Source organism: Heterodontus francisci, chromosome 36 (assembly GCF_036365525.1).
Source record: "Heterodontus francisci isolate sHetFra1 chromosome 36, sHetFra1.hap1, whole genome shotgun sequence".
Taxonomy (NCBI): Eukaryota; Metazoa; Chordata; class Chondrichthyes; order Heterodontiformes; family Heterodontidae; genus Heterodontus; species Heterodontus francisci.
In genome coordinates this window covers 32383443-32401161 of record NC_090406.1, presented here as the reverse complement: position 1 = coordinate 32401161, position 17719 = coordinate 32383443, and the positions used below count along the sequence as shown (strand labels likewise).

General features: G+C 43.6%; 1 protein-coding gene across 3 annotated transcripts in view; it reads right to left on the bottom strand.

Moving 5' to 3' along the window:
* arid3a (AT-rich interactive domain 3A) overlaps positions 1-17719 on the bottom strand; it is a 97235-nt gene that overhangs the window by 13137 nt on the left and 66379 nt on the right. For 2 of the 3 annotated variants that reach the window (XR_010969560.1, XM_068016471.1), the window contains exons 4-6: positions 16827-17071; positions 14345-14626; positions 950-1039 (exon numbers count right to left, since the gene is read on the bottom strand). Coding sequence is in view for 2 of the 3 variants with exons in the window: in XM_068016471.1 (XP_067872572.1) it covers positions 950-1039; positions 14345-14626; positions 16827-17071 (617 nt within the window). In the remaining variant the exon portion in view is untranslated. The remainder of the gene's footprint in view (positions 1-949; positions 1040-14344; positions 14627-16826; positions 17072-17719) is intronic. The other variant, XM_068016472.1, reaches the window with a different exon arrangement.

The following is a 17719-nucleotide window of genomic DNA, read 5'->3' as shown; positions in this document are numbered from 1 at the left end:
TTCAGAGAAGTTTCACTTGACTGATTCCTGGGACAAAGGGGATATCTTATGAGGAAAGATTGAGCAAGTTGGGCTTATACCCATTGGAATTTAGCAGAATGAGGACTGATCTTATTTAAACATGTAAGTTCCTGAGGGGACCTGACAGGGTGGATGCTGAGCAGATGCTTCCCCTTGTGGGAGAGTCTAGAACTAGGACACAGTTTAAAAATTAGGGGTGTCTCAATTAAGTCTGAAACGAGGCGAAACTTTTTCTCTGAGGTTTGTTAGTCAGTGGAATTCTCTTCCCCAGAGAGCAGTGGAGGCTGGGTCATTGAATATATTCAAGGCTGAGTTGGATAAATTTTTGATTAACACGGGAGTCAAGGGTTATGGGGGACAGACAGGAAAGTAGAGTTGAGGCCACAATCATATCAGCCATGATCTTATTGAATGGCGGAGCAGACGCGAAGGGCCGAATGGCCTACTCCTGCACCTGTTTCTTGCTTTCTGAAGAAGTGTTGCTGAACTCAATAATTATAATAATACCAAGAGGAGACAAAACTCTTCAAAATAATAAAAGGATGTTTATCACCACAAACCGTTAGGTCTTGAGAGTTGATAATTGTGAAAATTACACATTCAACAACTGTGACATACAGTATTTCTGTAGGCAAGTCATCCTGCATTATTCCTAACTCAAAGATCAGTTATCGGGCCCCAGAATTCTGTCCTCGATAGTCCGGAAATGTAAAGGACATTGGTTGACTTGATCTCCAATTTTCATTCCCCAAGATGCTTTGTTTTAAGGTTATTGAAAACTAATTTGCAGCTTATACTGGGATACTCCATGAAATATAATACATCATTTTTTTTATGATACAGAAAGGAAATCCAGCAATTTTTTTCGACACTATTTCACAAATTGCACTTGACATGCCTCGTTTTCTACAGGAAACTTCAGATTCACCTGTGTAAACAACCCCATTGATCTCCACTGACATACTGATACTGCTCATGCCATTTGTGGTAAGGTTCAATGCTGATTCCTGGCGGTCTGCTGGGAAACAAACAGAGCAATGTCAACAATTCATCATGAAAAATGGATACAATGACCTGCCATAACTGAAGATGGTGCTGGATCAAAATACATTAATGTCCCAGGTCTTCGGCACAAAATCTACATGAAAACTTTCAGTGCAATGCGAATCAATTGGGTACTTAATTGTATTCAGGTGGTGGGCATTAATTGGCCACTCACCTGTGCTCAAATATAAGAGCAGGTTTAAAGAGGGATTGTTGGTTGGAGGTGCACGATAAATAAATAAAAGTTTCTAAGTTTATAAAGTTCTATCCTTTACTACCTGGCTATCTGAGTTGTTACACAAGGAATGCTGCATTGTTAGAGGTGTAGTTTTTCAGATGAAACATTAAACAGAGCCCCTCTCTGCTTGTTCAGGTGGATGTAAAAGATGCCATTGTACTATTCAAAGAGCAGCAGAGCTCTCCCAGTGTCCTGGCTGATATTTATCCCTCAATCTCCACAGCCAGAAACAGATTAACTCTATTTAATCCATCTGCTGTTTGTGGGACCTTGTACACAAATTTCCACACAAAATAAACAATGACTACACTTCAAAAAGTAATGCATAAGCTGAAGCACTTGGAATGTCCTAATGACATGAACGATACTATATAAATGCATGTCCTTCCTTCCTTTTAGTGATTGTGATGCACTCCCCTCTGTCCTCCTGGATAACTCTACAGTATTCAACACAGTCCAACCTCTTTTATGGTCTTCTGCCTTTGTGTCAGCCATGACTCAGTTGGTGGCACTCTTGCCTCTTGGGTTCAAGTCCCACTCTAGGACTTGAACACTAAAATCTAGCTGGTATTCCAGTGGTGCTGTCTTTCAGATGAGATGGTAACCTGAGGCCCTGTCTACCCTCTAAAGGTTGATGCAAAAGATCCCATTGCACTATTTTGAGGAGGAAAAGAGAAGTTATTGTTCTACTCCAGAAAGTTCAGCATTGTAAGAATGACCTGGAGCCAATCTTTGCACACTTTTATAAACTTTAATTTTCAGAGATACATATTACAAAATATGCACCTCCTAACCCAACAATCTCAGTTTCAGTCTGTTCCTATTTATAGGAGCACAAGTGAATCCCCATTTAATGCCCACCACCTGCATATAATTAAACACAATTAATATACAATTAACAGCTATCCCCAGTGTCCTATCCAATATTTATCCCTCAATCAACATCACAAAAACAGTTTATCTGGTCATTATCATATCACTGTTTGCGGGAGCTTGCCATGTGCAAATTGCCACGTTTCCTACATTACAACAGTGACTACACTTCAAAAGTACTTCATTGGCTGTGAAGCACTTTGGGACATAAATGATTGTGAAAGTGAAATGTAAGTCTTTTTTTCTTCCCTGACCCACTTCCATAGTATTACCATTATTGGAGTGATCAACTGTGTTTTATTCCACTCCTGCCTGTCCTTTCCTTCAATGGCTTCTCCTCTGTCCCTCAGAGTTACCTCGGATGTAACCAAGGCTCCAACCTAGGCAGTCCTCTTTTCATGTCACTCCATTGACCCTCAACATCATTCCTATGCTTAATCATCTTTCACAACACCCTGGCTCTAACTTCCCTACCACTACCTTTAACTTCTCAAATCACCACCATTTGATATCAAATTACACAAATGACATTAACTTCAGGATAAGCAAAAACTCAATTCAACACAAAATTTAAAAAGTAATTATGTTTGATTCCTGCCAAAAGCGCCACATCGTAGCTCCTAGCTTCCTCATTCTTGCTGTCTGCCACTTAGACTGTGTTCGATGGTACAGAACCTCACTGTCCTGGTTGACCACCAGCTTAACTTCAAATCCGCCTCCTGCCTCTAAAGCCTTTATCCTTACCTTTGCTACATTCAGACGTGAATACGCCAACACACCACTTCCTCATCTCCTGAGTTATATTTGCAACTCATCCAAAACTCCACTGTCCACTGTTACAGCCAAGTGAGGAGAGGGTCTCAGGCTCCCCTTGAACCCTTCCTCTTGTTTGACCGCAACAGGGTTTATTCCTTTTTAAAGCAGTGGCTGTGCTTACCATCTCAGTGAGTGTTCTACCTTTTTCCTCTAAAATGATTGCAAAAGAACCAATCGGACAGGTTTTCTTGAGTTTAGACAAGAGACAGGTTTATTATTCTTAACACTCTAACCCGATTTAAAAATACGCTACATGTTCACACGAGAATCATATACACAAATAGATTACAGAGGGAAATAGATTTGGCGATTGGATTAAAGTCCAGAATAAATGTAACTTAAATACAGTCTGTAAATCCAGTGGCCCTCGGCTGAAGCTGCATTCTTGAAGTCCTTGCTGGTCAAAGGGCACTTTGGTTGGCTTGCTTTGCTCAGAGTTTTCCTGAAGGCAGAATTGGTAGTTGATTCTCTTCCCCTGGTTGCTGGCTGTAGCGGTCTGTAGGCTTGGGGGGGGGGGGGGGGGGGGGTGTGTGTGCGGGGCTTCCCCAGTCACAGACGGTTCTTTTCTTGATATTTTCTGAGGAGGGGGAGAAGAGAGAGAGAGAGAGACAGACCGGGGAGCAGCTGCCATCTTCGCTGCTGTACCCTCAGTTAATGTCTGTCTGCGTCACAAAACTAGAGTTTCTTCATAGATGAGCAGGCAGTTACATGGTTCTATCAATACCCTTTGTTTCTAATGAGGTTTTTCTGGAATCTTCTAATGAAATTCAAGGCTCTACATGACCCAAGAGGTCCATTCACACTTAGAGGAGTTGGCTCCTTCAAAGTAAATGAGGGGGAATGGCCTTGACGGCTGTGCTAATAAAGCCATTCTAGGTAGTTCCAACACTTAGAGTGAACCATTGTCCTGGCTGGGCTTGTTGTTAGATTTTTTGTCTCCAGCTTAATCTCCTGGTGTTTCAAATGTAAATTGCAGTGGCCATCTTGGCTGCTAGTTTCCTTAAAAGTTAACTTGTAGGATTTTTTCCATTAAAAGTCTAAGGTAAGTTGCCAACTGATGAAATTAATATGTCAATAGAGCTTTTCCTGACACCTTTGTACCAAGCAGAATGAAATGCGACGATGGGAGCATTTCATTAACAAAGTGATTATTGACAATGCAGCCGGCAGTTTACATCATCCGACTGCGCCAATCAGCGCACATGCGCAGATTGGTTCCTACCCTCTGCGCATGCACTGTGTTCCGCATTGCCAGGACTAGTTGGCGCATGCGCAGATGACGTCATAGTTAACGCGACAGATGGGGTTGGCGCATGCACAGATGACGTCATTGTGTAACGCGGGCAGACGGTGGGGGGATCCAGGCCGGAGACAGCAGAGGTCTGGGGAGCCGGGAGAGCGCGGCCGAAGACCTTGCTGGTAGCGGGTGCGCTCTCCTCCTTCCCCCCACCCGCTCCCAACCCCCGCCTGCTCGTTCACAGCCCCCTGCCCGCTCACTCACCGGCCCCGGCCCCCCGCTCACCGCAGCACCCACCCCCCCAACCGCTGGCTCACCCATCCGCCCGCCTGCTCGCTCCCTCCCCTCCGGCCATTGTGTGCTGCCATGTGTTTAGGTTGCCATCGTGTGATTATTTGAGCAGTGCCATCTTTAATCCTGGCAGCTGCCTGATGTCACAGACTATGACGTTTTAGTGGCACAGGCTGCATTTGCGCATGTGCCGTTGCACCACCACCTCGTGGTGACGTTGTCAGCAAACGCCGCCTTTCATTAAAGGGGTGGAAAAGAAAAACAGGAAAAAATACATTCATTCTCATTCACTCATGAATCTTAGAATCGTCGCAGCTATTTTTTCTCTGCAACAGCAATGCCAATTTAATTTCCTTTTTTTTTTGGTATGAATTTGTGATACCCTGGGGATGCGCATCTCAACAAACATGTGGTTGCTGGGGAAGCTTGTGGTCTGCAAATTTCCAGTTGTTCAGGCAAGTTCTCCTGTATGTGCAAGCTTTAACTCCTCAGCTGCTGTTTTTGCGACATGTGGTTTTAACCATTCAGGTTCCAGTACCTTGAAAATTTTTCTCCCTGTAATGGTAGTGGGTAATAAATTGGTTTTAAGCCCCTGTAAGGTGTCTGAAATTTCCTCCGGGCCCTTGTTCTTGCTGGAGTCTGAATTGAAATTGTTGGGTTTGATTAACTTTGGGTTTGGGCCCTGATCATTGGGCTCTTCAGTGGGTAGAGCCACCCTGACCACACTTTTAGTTTTCTAGTGAGTCATAGAAGTGCTGTTCACTTAAGGGCATTTTGTTTCCCTTTTCTCTTTACTGTGAGGAGGGTCTCTTTGCTAATCACCCCCATATCCTCTGGGACATTCCTGCTCACAGGTATCTGTCCAGCTTTCACTACTGCACTCCCTGCAACACTTCGACTAGGGGAGGCATCACTCTCTGTTGATTTGCCTTTGAGAACTTTCCTTGTCCCTGTAGGTTTCTGTAAATGCTGGTAGCAGCCTTCATAAGGAATTCTTTGGCCTGCATTTATGTAGGAGGGTGTGGGGTTGAATTTTTCAAACATTTCAGGGTTGGCTAACTGGACAGCAGAGGGTTCCATTTGGGAATTCTCCGGGCCTCCTTTAACATGTCCTCATTGCCCTTTTTGTCCCCTTCCTCCCCAACTGTCTGGCAGACCTGTGCTTGTCTGTCCTCTTTAGTTTTTGGCAGGGGTCCCACACAATCCACCAGCACTCTGCTGTAGAGTTCCCCAAAAGCCAGTATGGGAATTGGGGTGCAGGTTTTACTGCAGGTTGGGGCTTCCCAATAATCTGGCATGTGTGGCAAGTTTTACATCTTTGTGGAGTTTTGGCCAGTCAAAATGCTGTCTTATGCAGGCTTTGGTTCTTCCTACACAGAGATGTCCAGCCATTGGAAGTTTGTGCACCATTCTTAATATTTCGTTACGGTACCTCGGCGGCACCACTATTTGGTGAGCCACTGTCCACTTTTTGTCTGCAGGTCTGTGAGGAAGTCTCTACTTCCTCATCAGCACCCCATTCTTCAAATAGTAGCACTCAGGGACTCCCTACACTTCAGTTTCAATTTGGGCAATCTGTGCTAACTTCTTTAATATTGGGTTGGCTTGCTGAGCCTCAAATCTTCCCTCAGGGAAGATCTGTTTAACCCATTCTTTGGGCCCTCTAACTTCCCACAGAAGGGTTCAGACAACCAGACAGTAGTGTCATCTGTCTGCAGTACCAGTTCAGCCTCTTCTGATGGAGCTCATTTGGCCGTGGCCCAAGTCACCACACAGTCAGGGGAAATGCTGCGACCGTCTCCTGCACCTGCCCCGTCTCTCTGACCCCTTTTGGTCTCTCTACCACTACTGGGAAAGCTATCACCTTCGTCCCCGCCAGATCATTACCCAGGTGCAGGGCAACCCCATCCACAGGCAAACTAGGGGCAATCCCCATGGTCACTGGTCCCGAAACTAGGTCGCACACAAAGTGCACTCAATATAAAGGTACGGGAATAGACCTCCCTCCGATACCATTCACTAACACCCTCGTATCCACTGCACTCTCTGGGGGAAAGGTTATGCCTTTTTCCAGCAGAAGGGATCTGGTGGCCCCTGTATCCCTGAGTATGACGATGAGCTTGCTTGGCTCACTCGAGGGGTAAGGGGTTACTCTCCCTTGGGATACAAAGTCCTGACAAAAATCCTTGAAGGATTTTGTTAAACTTTCCCACACCCATGTTTACTGGGTCTTACTGTTGCAGTTAACGGCACAGCTTATTCTACTGTGCTTTCCATCAGGGCCCCTTCTCCTGCATTGGTCTGGTGTGCCCCGATTAATCCTAAATATTTTCCCCATAATTTCCAGCAGTTAGCCCGGAGGTGAGCTGCCTTGTTACAGTGGAAATACACAGGTCTTCTGGTCTCACTCCTGCCCTCAGAACCATCTTTTTGGCTTGAGAAGGGCCCCCTGTGTTTCCAGCTTTCATTTCTCACCCAAGTCTGCTCAGGCGCTTATCACCTTCCCACCTTTTATCTTTTTCAGGTTTATGGGGATAACTAGGGAAGAGGTTATCTTGGGGTATGGACTTGGGTATGAGAGAAAATTCATCAGCCAGAACTGCCACCTGCCTGGCTCTGTGAACCTTTTGTTCCTCTAAGTGGATTTTAATAGAAAGGGGAAGTGAGTTTTTAAATTCCTCGAGAAGAATCACCTCTCTGAGGTTTTCATATGTGGGCTGTACTTTAAGTGCCCTTAGCCACTGGTCAAAAGCAAGCTTCTTAACTCTTTCAAACTTGAGATAAGTTTGGTCAGGCTGCTTCCGGAGGGTTTGGAATTTCTGGCAGTACGCTTCAGGTACTAGATCATATGCCCCGAGGACAGCGTTTTTAGTCAACTCATAATCCGATGAACTTTCATCTGGCAACAGCGAATAAACCTCATGGGTTTTTCCTGTTAGCTTGCTTTGTAACAACAGGATCTAATTCTCAGCCAACCATTTCAGCTGTCTTGCAAGCTTTTCAAAAGTGACAAAAATGCTTCCACATCTCCCTCATTGAACTTAGGAATCAACTGGGAGAACGTTAAGAGCTCAGCACATGGCCCCGAGCTAGGGATTGCTTCCTCACTAGCCATGCTTTCACTGGGGCTAGGGTGTCACTACCTAGTTAATTCAAGCCCCCTTAGCTCTCTTTCCTCTTCCTCCTTCTGGAAAATTCTCTCTTTTTCCCTTTCTTCTTCCCTCTCTAATTCCAATTCGAGTTTCCTCTGCTCTAATTGTATTTTTGCTAGCATTACCCTGTCTGTTTCTGACTCCAACCCGGTTTCTAAATCTTAAGGTTCAAGTGAAAAGACTTAGGATTTCAGATTTCTTAGCTTTTGCACGGAAAGTAATCCCAAACTGCCCAGCTACATTCCTCAACTCTTCAACAGTTATCCCAAGTTACTTCAGCCTGGTTTGGAAGGTACCGGCCTCGGACGTACACATGTTAGTATTCTAGCAGTAAAAACCACAAGAGAACCTGCACTGAAGTTTAAAAAAAAAATTTGATAGGTATCAGTTTTTTTCCCACTTCCAATTTCCCATTTGTTGTTAGGTTACGATCCCAGAGGATAGCCCCCAAATTTCTGTTACAGCCAAGTGAGGAGAGGGTCTCAGGCTCCCCTTTCGCCCTTCTTCATTTTACTGCAACAGGGTTTATTCCTTTTTAAAACAGTGGCTGTGCTTACCATCTCAGTGAGTGTTTTACCTTTTTCCTCTAATGTGATGGCAAAAGAACCAATCGGACAGGTTTTCTTGAGTTTAAACAAGAAAGAGGCAAGTTCATTATACCTAACACTCTAACCCGATTTAAAAATACACTACACATTCACACAAGAATCACATACACACATAAATAGATTACAGAGGGAAACAGATTTTGTGGCTGGATTAAAGTCCAGAGTAAATGTAACTTAAATACAGTCTATAACTCCAGTAGTCCTTGGCTGAAGCAGTATTCTTGAAGTCCTCGCTGGTCAAAGGGCACTTTAGTTGGCTTGCTTTGCTCAGAGCTTTCCTGAAGGCAGAATTGGTAGTTGATTCTCTTCCCCTGGTTGCTGGCTGTAGCGGTCTGCTAGCGGTCTGTAGCTTGGCGGGAGGTGGGGGTGGTTCCCCAGTCACAGACGGTTCTTTTCTTGATATTTTCTGTGGGGGGGGATGCGGGAAGAGAGAGAGACAGAGACATACTGGGGAGTAGCTGACATCTTCGCTGCTGTACCCTCAGTTACTGCCTGTCTGCTGTCTGTTTCACAAAGCTCTAGTTTCTTCAGAGATGAGCAGGCAGTCACATGGGTCTATCAATCCCCTTTGTTTCTAATGAGGTTTTTCTGGAACTTTCTAATGAAATTCAAGGTTTTACAAGCCCCAGGAGGTCCATTCGCACTCCGGGGGTGGGGGGGGGGGGGGGTGGTTGGTTCTTTCAAAGTCAATGGGTGGGAATGGCCTTGATGGCCATGCTAGTAAAGCCGTTCTAGGTAACTCAATCACTTGGAGCAAGCCATTGTCCTGGCTGGGCTTCTTGTTAGACATTTTGTCTCCAGTTCAATCGCCTGGTGTTTCAAATGTAAATTGCGGTGGTCATCTTGGCTGCTAGTTTTTTTTAAAAAAGTTAACTTGTTGGATTTTTTCCATTAAAAGTCTAAGTAGGTTGCCAACTGATGAAATTAAATAGGATTTTTCCTGACACCACCTTCCAACCCTCAATCCATCTTACTCAACCTTCACTACCTCCTTAACTTCCAATGCACAAAATTCTTGCTTTCATTACGTCCCTCCTACCTTTTCCTAAATCTACAATCTTCTTCAGGTCTTTGTTCCAAGATACACCTATACTCTATGGACTCCTCTGCATTACCCTGTCTCTCCATTATTAGCCCCATGCTCCAACGTCTCTGCTAAACCACTCCCCTTTCTACCTCTTTAACTAGCTCCCACAACCCTACTTCAAAAAGTCCCCCTGAAAACCTGCCTCTATTTCATCATGCCTTTGGTTACCATTCCTAAACCATCTCCCAGCGCTACATGGTATCCTGGAATTTTCATCTCAAGTATATTGGGATGTTTTATTATGTCAAATTACAACTGCAATTTGTTGTGATGACTGCGTGATTCCATATACATTATTACAATCCCTCTTCTTGTGTTTTTATGTAAATGTGCTTCTTGTAAGCTATCGCCATCTTCGATCCTTGTGGCTTTGACATCTCAGCTACCAAGGTGGCGGCCAGAGGACTGCTCTCTCATGCCTCTATTCATCAGTAGATAAATAAGGACTTCCAGCCATAACCTAATTTCTCTTCCTGTAGAAGGAAGTACAATAGCTTAACAACTATCTTGGTATGACTCAGATTGGGAATCAGCAGAGAGATTATTAATTGTACACACATTTATATTCTGTGACGCAGCCTTCGAGGTCTAATGGTCAACTCCAATGCACTCCCCCACTGCAACTAATGAACTGAAGCGATAAATATTCTTACTATATTAACATTTCCAAATGGTAATAAACAAGAATCCTTAGTGCCCTTTATTAAAGGTTAGGTTTGGCCCCCAAAAAAATTTATTTAGCTATTCATGACTAACAATTGTGGGAAAATGGTAGTACAAGATGACAGATGCCGGGAACTGCTTTTTAAAACTCCGAAAAACCTGAGCGTAAGTCTTAAGAAAATGTACTTCTCCATTGCTCTACTGAAAAATCTATTGGTAGAAAATATACAAATTCTCTGCTGGGTGTTCAAATAAATGTAGAAGACACTCCGTAAACCAGAAATCGGCTGAAAATTACCCAAGGACACATAGGAGCAGGAGTAGACTATTCAGCCCATTGAGCCTGTTCTGCCATTCAAGGCTCCACCATTCACTTAGATCATGGCTGATCATCTACCTCAACGCCACTTTCCTGCGCTATCCCCATATCCCTTGCTGTCATTAGTATCCAGATATCTATCAATTTCTGTCTTGAACATACTCAATGATCGAGCTTTCACAGCCCTCTGAACAAAGAACAAAGGGGTAAAGAAATTCAAAGATTCACCACCCTCTGAGTGAAAAAATTCCTTCTCATCTCAGTTTTAAATGGCCTACCCCTTATTCTGAGACTATGTCCCCTGGTTCGAGACTCACCAGCCAGAGGAAACATCCTATCTACATCCACCCTGTCACGCCCTGTAAGAATTTTTTATGTTTCAATGAGATCACCTCTCATTCTTCTAAACTCCAGAGATTACAGACCCAGTTTCCTCAATCTCTCTTCATAAGACAAAATCTGCCATCCTAGGGATTAGTTTGGTGAACCTTCATTGCACTCCTTCTATGGAAAATATATCCTTCCTTGGGTAAGGAGATCAAAACTTTACACAGTACTCCAGGTGCGGTCTCACCAAGGCTCTATACAATTGCAACATAACTTTTTTACTCATGTACTCAAAATCCCTTCCAATGAAGACCAACATGCCATCTGCCTTCCTTATTGCTTGCTGCACCTGCATGTAAAGAGAAATGCTAGAAATCTAAAATTAGAAGTGAGGGACCGGGGGGCTGGGGAAGGGGAGCAGTCACTAGCTAGTAATCAGGAGTGAGACAGCTGCTAATTCTTCTCCTGCAAGCCAGTTGTAACAGTTCCTCTACGAACCCAGTTGAGATCAGCTAGCTTAGCACAGACCAAGGTTTGAACCTTGAAGCTGCCTGATTTGTTTGTTTCACAGGAAGAATCTATCTATATTGTCAGTAATGCTCCATCCATCAATATTGGCGACCACGCTCTGGAAGTGGTTCAAGAGTTCACCTACCTAGGCTCAACTATCACCAGTAACCTGTCTCTAGATGCAGAAATCAACAAGCGCATGGGTAAGGCTTCCACTGCTATGTCCAGACTGGCCAAGAGAGTGTGAGAAAATGGCGCACTGACACGGAACACAAAAGTCCGAGTGTATCAGGCCTGTGTCCTCAGTACCTTTATGGCAGCGAGGCCTGGACAACGTATGCCAGCCAAGAGCGACGTCTCAATTCATTCCATCTTCGCTGCCGCCGGAGAATACTTGGCATCAGGTGGCAGGATCGTATCTCCAACACAGAAGTCCTCGAGGCGGCCAACATCCCCAGCTTGTACACACTACTGAGTCAGCGGCGCTTGAGATGGCTTGGCCCTGTGAGCCGCATGGATCCTCAAAGACACATTGTACAGCAAGCTCGCCACTGGTATCAGACCCACCGGCCGTCCACGTCTCCGCTATAAAGACGTCTGCAAACGCGACATGAAATCCTGTGACATTGATCACAAGTCGTGGGAGTCAGTTGCCAGCGTTCGTCAGAGCTGGCGGGCAGCCATAAAGACGGGGCTAAAATGTGGCGAGTCGAAGAGACTTAGTAGTTGGCAGGAAAAAAGACAGAGGCGCAAGGGGAGAGCCAACTGTGCAACAGCCCCGACAAACAAATTTCTCTGCAGCACCTGTGGAAGAGCCTGTCACTCTAGAATTGGCCTTTATCGCCACTCCAGGCGCTGCTTCACAAACCACTGACCACCTCCAGGCGTGTATCCATTGTCTCTCGAGATAAGGAGGCCCAAAAGAAAGAAAAAAGAAAGAGCAGCCCATTTCACTTTTTAAAAAATCGTGTTTAATGTGCAAAATGGAATATCAGCAGATTTCAGAACATGCATATTCAAGTGGAAGATGAATTCACTTAAGTTTGTTCAAAAATTAAATTAAATATATCCGAGTTATTTGCGGCAACAAGGAAAAAAACTTGCACTTCTATAACTTCCACCTCCCAAAGATGCTTTTATGTGCTTTACAGCCAATTAACTAGTTTTTTCCAGAAAAGTAGTGACTGTTGTTAGTCGGGAAATGTGGCAGCAGGTGTGTGAACAGCAAGGTCCCCCAAACAGCAACTGATAATTAACATTTAATCCCTTTTTGGTACTGGTTAAGGGATGACTGTTGACCAGGCCATAGGAAAAATTCCTTGTTTTCTTTGGATTACACCATAGCATTTTTTACATTCAACAGCAGGATTTCAGTTCAACAAAAGCCAACACCTCTGACAATTCAACATTCTTTCAGTGCCACATTGTTAGCAAAGATTCTGTGCCCAAGTTCTGGAATGCAGCTTGAATCCCCAACCTTCTGACTCAGGTGGGAACATTATCACTGAGTGTTACAAAAATAGATATCATAAAAATTTCCCTGTTTCAAACACCAAGGAGACAAGTTATGACAAATGTAATGATTACTGCCCTCATTACAAAGACCCACAATCTTCTTATTCATTAAAGAAAAAAGTCAGGCTGATAAGTGGCAAGTTACATTCATGCCACACAATGGCCATCAACAACAGAGAATCCAACCATCTCCCCTTGACATTCAATGGTATTACTATCGCTGTATCCCCCACTATCAACATCCTGGGGGTTATCATTGACCAGAAACTGAACTGGACCAGCCATGTAAGTACTGTGACTACAAGAGCAGGTCAGAGGCTGGGAATTCTGTGGCGAGTAACTCACCTCCTAACTCTCCAAAGCCCATCCACCATCTATAGGGCACAAGTCAGGAGTGTTGACGGAATACCTCCACTTGCTTGGACGATAGCAGGTCCAACAATATTCAAGAAGCTCGACGCCATCCAGGACAAAGCAGCCCACTTGATTGGTACCCCATCCACCATCTTCACCATTCACTCCCTCCAGCTCCGACATACAGTGGCAGCAATATGTACCATCTACAAGATGCACTGCAGCAACTCACCAAGGCTCCTTCGACAGCACCTTCCAAACGTGCAACCTCTAGCACCTAGAAGGGCTGCAGTTGCATTGGAACACCACCACCTCTAGGTTCCCCTCCAAGCCACACACTAGCTAGACTTGGAAATAATCTGCGTTCCTTCATTGTCGCTGGATCAAAGTTCTGAAACTCCCTTCATAACAGCACTGTGGATGTACCTACACCACATGGACTGCAGTGGTTCAAGAAGGCCTCTCACCACCACCTTTTCAAGGGCAATTAGGGATGGACAACAAATGCTGGCCTAGCCAGCGACGCCCACATCCAGTGAAAGAATAAAAGAAGTAGTTATTGTTCAAAACAATCCTCCATTTTCGAGAAAAAAGAAATGCTTACAAGAATTTTGAAAATGTCGATTTTCTGAGCTGATGGGAAACCTATCAGTCAAGTCTCCTGCCCACAAGTCTTCTCAGCAACAGCCCAACAAAAAGTGCATCCATGTATTCTAGAGAGTTGCCAGTTGAAATGACAAGGGCTACAATACTTGGCCACCCTAAGTGCTGATCCAGAGACACCTCACCCCAGAAGACAATGTTTGCAGCTTGAGATGCATAGAATTCAGTGTCCATATCAGCTCAGACTAATTTAAAGATATAGCCACTGCTATTTCCAATGCTGTTGCTCCAAGGTGCATGGCAACATAGGATAGCCATCCTGGTGTACTTCACACCAGTTCAGAACATGATTTAAAAAAAAATTCTTGCAAGTAGATTTTTTCCCCCTCTATAAAACAGGAGTATTTTGAACATAAGGTACTTTGCTGCCAGTTTCTTTCCCTTTAAGTAAAGCTTAGCTCTACACTCGAGTGTTCCCATTAATCACAACAGATAGTACCTTTAGTACTGCACATACCCAACTGCCAAGGAGGTCGTCAGAGGACTAAGATGTCAAGGCCACAAAGATCAAAGATCAAAGAAGCACATTTACATAAAAACACAATAAGAGGGATTGTAATGTATATGGAATCACCCAATGATCACAACATTCACGCAATAAGAATATCTCATGATGCTCATTATACCTTGACTGTTGATTCTGATGTTCATTGGTATCTGGGCTGTCATGGCAAGTAGATTCTGCTGAATAGCACGCTGCATCAGCCGCTGCTGCTCATCCACCCCAATTACCACCTTCTTCTCCGGAGGCTCTCCGGACTCCAGTTTCCCTCTCAGCTGATCTAATGCCGTCGCTTGTGCAGCTGCTGCAGCCTGAGCTGCAGCAGCCTGCGCTGCCACTACCTGATGACCAGTCAGTGAGATAGGGAGTCTACTCCCCAATGTTAGTGGAATAATTGAATCTTCCTCTGCAAAACAAATGACACACATCAAAATGAGACCACAGCATCCATAAATTGATTAAGTGTAGAAATTAATCAAAAAGTGTAATAGAAGTGTTTGAGGCCTTTAAGAGAAGAAAAAAGGAATTTCAAATAATTTGCCTTTTTTGTTGAGCCCATGACTTTTTTTTGCACAGTGCTAATTGTCAACCATTTTCGCACAGTCCAAATTTTGCAGCATTTAAAAAAAAACTAAAGAACACAAATCCAATGTTATGAGCAAAAGTCACTTACAGTTTAGTCAAAATCTAACCATATTAGGGATCCCTGATGAACCACTGAATTTATCTACTTAAGTAACTGGATTGTACAAACTGGGAAGGTCCAAGCCTTAGACCCTGGTCAAAGAATTAACTAGTGGCAGTAGGGGTGTTACAATTAGCCTCAATGCCCTTGGGCTGGGGAGGGGAAAAACTTGGCTCAAGTTGCCACTCCTAACTATTATTTAGTGTTTCTCTGCTAGAAATATGCATGTGTTGTCAGGTGAAGCTATAATTGGCTTGTGTAATTTTCTCTATGACTGAAAAAAACTTACATTTACATAGCATATTTAACATAGTAAAATGGCCAAGGCACGCAAGAATAATATCAATAAAAACAGTGAGGACAGATAAGAAAAAGCTTGATCAAAGAGGTAGGCCTCAAGAAACATCTTAAACGAAGAGAGGTAGAGGCGCTGAGAGGTGAGGGCTAAGGCAACTGAAAGCACAGCTACCAGTGGTGGAGTGATTAAAATCAGGGCTGTGCAAGAGGCCAGAATTGGACAAGTGAAGAGATTTTGAAGGCTTGTAGGAATGGAGAAGGTTACAGAGATAGGGAGGGTTGAGGCCACAGAGGGATTTGCAAACAAGGATGAGGATGTTAAAATTAAAGACTGAGAGCCAGAGAAGTTCAGCAAGCATGGGTAATGGGTGAATGAGATTTAGAGTAAGTTAAGATATGGACAGCAGAGTTTTGAATGAGCTAATGTTTATATAGGGTGAAAGATGGGCAGTCAGCCAGGGAAAAACGCCTTTGACGACCACAAGACATCCCAAAGCACTTTACAATCAATTAAGTACTTGTGAAGTATAGTCACTTTTGTAATGTAGGACAGCAGTGGAATAGTTATGTCTAGAGGTAACTCATCAGCAGATGAGTTGAGGCAGGGTCAGAGTCAAGCAATGTCATGGAAGTGAAAATAGGCAATCTCGGTGACGGCGTGGATATGTCGAATCGCAGAGGTGAAACGCAACAGCAAGGTTGCAAAATATTCTACTCAGCCTAAGATAATTGCCAGTGATGTAAACAGTGGTGAGGGAACAGTGTTTGTGGGAAGGACAAAAGACAATGGCTTCAATCTTCCCAATATTTCATTGGAGGAAATTTCTGCTCATCTAATACTGGATGTCAGTAAAGCAGAGAGACATATCAGAGGCAGTGGAATTATCCAAAGAGTTGGTGGTGAGACAGAGCTCAGTGTCATTGACACATGTGGAGCCTGATGCGTTTTCAGCTGATATCTCTGAGGGGTAGCATGTAGATGTGAAACAGAAGGGGGGCTAGGATAGATCCTTCGGGGACTTCAGAGGTAACTACAGGAATGGAAGGAGAAGACATTGTCGATGATTCTTTGCCTACAATTTGACAGTAAGAATGGAACCAAGCGAGGGCAATTCCGCTCAGCTGGACAATGGAGGAGAGACGTTGGAGGAGGATGAGTGTGAGAAACCTGCAGAACTTGCCATCATGCACTCACACATAGAAAATGACTATTCAATGGAGGTACCAAATGGTGGCGCGTGTTGGCGGAAACACACTCCAGTAAGAAGTCAACAGGAGGGGAGGGATAGGGACGAAAAATGACAGTAAGAGGAAGAAAAATAAAAATCAATCTGAATATATTGGAAAGAAACTAAATTTCATTCATAATTGAAGGGTGGAACATTTTCCATGTGGCAAAACAGAGTTTGCTGATCAGAAACATAAGTGGGAGCATAAACATTTTCACAGACCTGTTGGGCTGAATGAAGCAAACATTCTATGTAATTCTGTGTATGTAATTAAGAAGTTGCAGTGCATCAGTACAATAGTATCTTTCAAAAACTAATTTAAACACAAATTTGCAATGGGTCCAATCTTAGAAGTGCTAATTCTTGTAAATCATACACAAAATCTAATTAAATACCTTTCTTTATTTTTACTAGCTGGCTTATAGGGCTGCCATTAGTTGTTGTTAGACTTAGTGTAGGCACTTGCAATTTGGTAGAGGATAGCACTGAAGATGCTCCACTAGGAGAGTAGCTATAAAGAGTAGATCCAAAGCTGTGTCTTCGACCCTCTCGTCGATTGCTTTCGATAGCAACCTGCAATTCATTAGGAGAGCTCAGACCTCTCTTCTCACATTCATATGGATAGAGATATTTCATATATCTGCAAAAATGAAGGCACAAGTTATGTTGTATCTGAACATTACATTCACAATTGTGGAAGAGCCAACATCTGGGTACAGTTGTCAATATCAGGCAATTCTCAGGAATAGCATTTATAATCAGCAACAGCTACACCAATTACAAACATATTTAAGCATGGAGCTATGCCTGTTTTCATAAGTGATAGACATTAAAGCAGATTATAGATAATTGAGCTAAAATTCTCACATGGGCAACTTAGGAAAAATTTTGCACTTTTTAATTTTCACACATTATATCTGCTTGCTGGAAAGATTATATCACTGAAACAAATTATCATTTGATCATGAGAATAAAGCCAAGTGAAAGAAACCAGCTTTACAGTATATTTTAAAATGTAATTGCCACTCCTATTGAGGAATATTTGGCATGCCTGGTTGCGAGAAGAACTCTCAGTAAATGGCTGGATATTGTAGTGAGGGTGCCACACAAGCATGCACAAAGTACTCCAATAATCCAATTATACTGCACTCTCAGGTTCATTTTTACCAATGCAAGCAGGCAGCTATGATTACATCACCTGTGCATGTCATTTTGAGGGAGGAAATCCAGAGAGATGTTGTTATATCCTCAAATGTGTGTACAGTAGAAATGTGACCTCTGGAGTCAC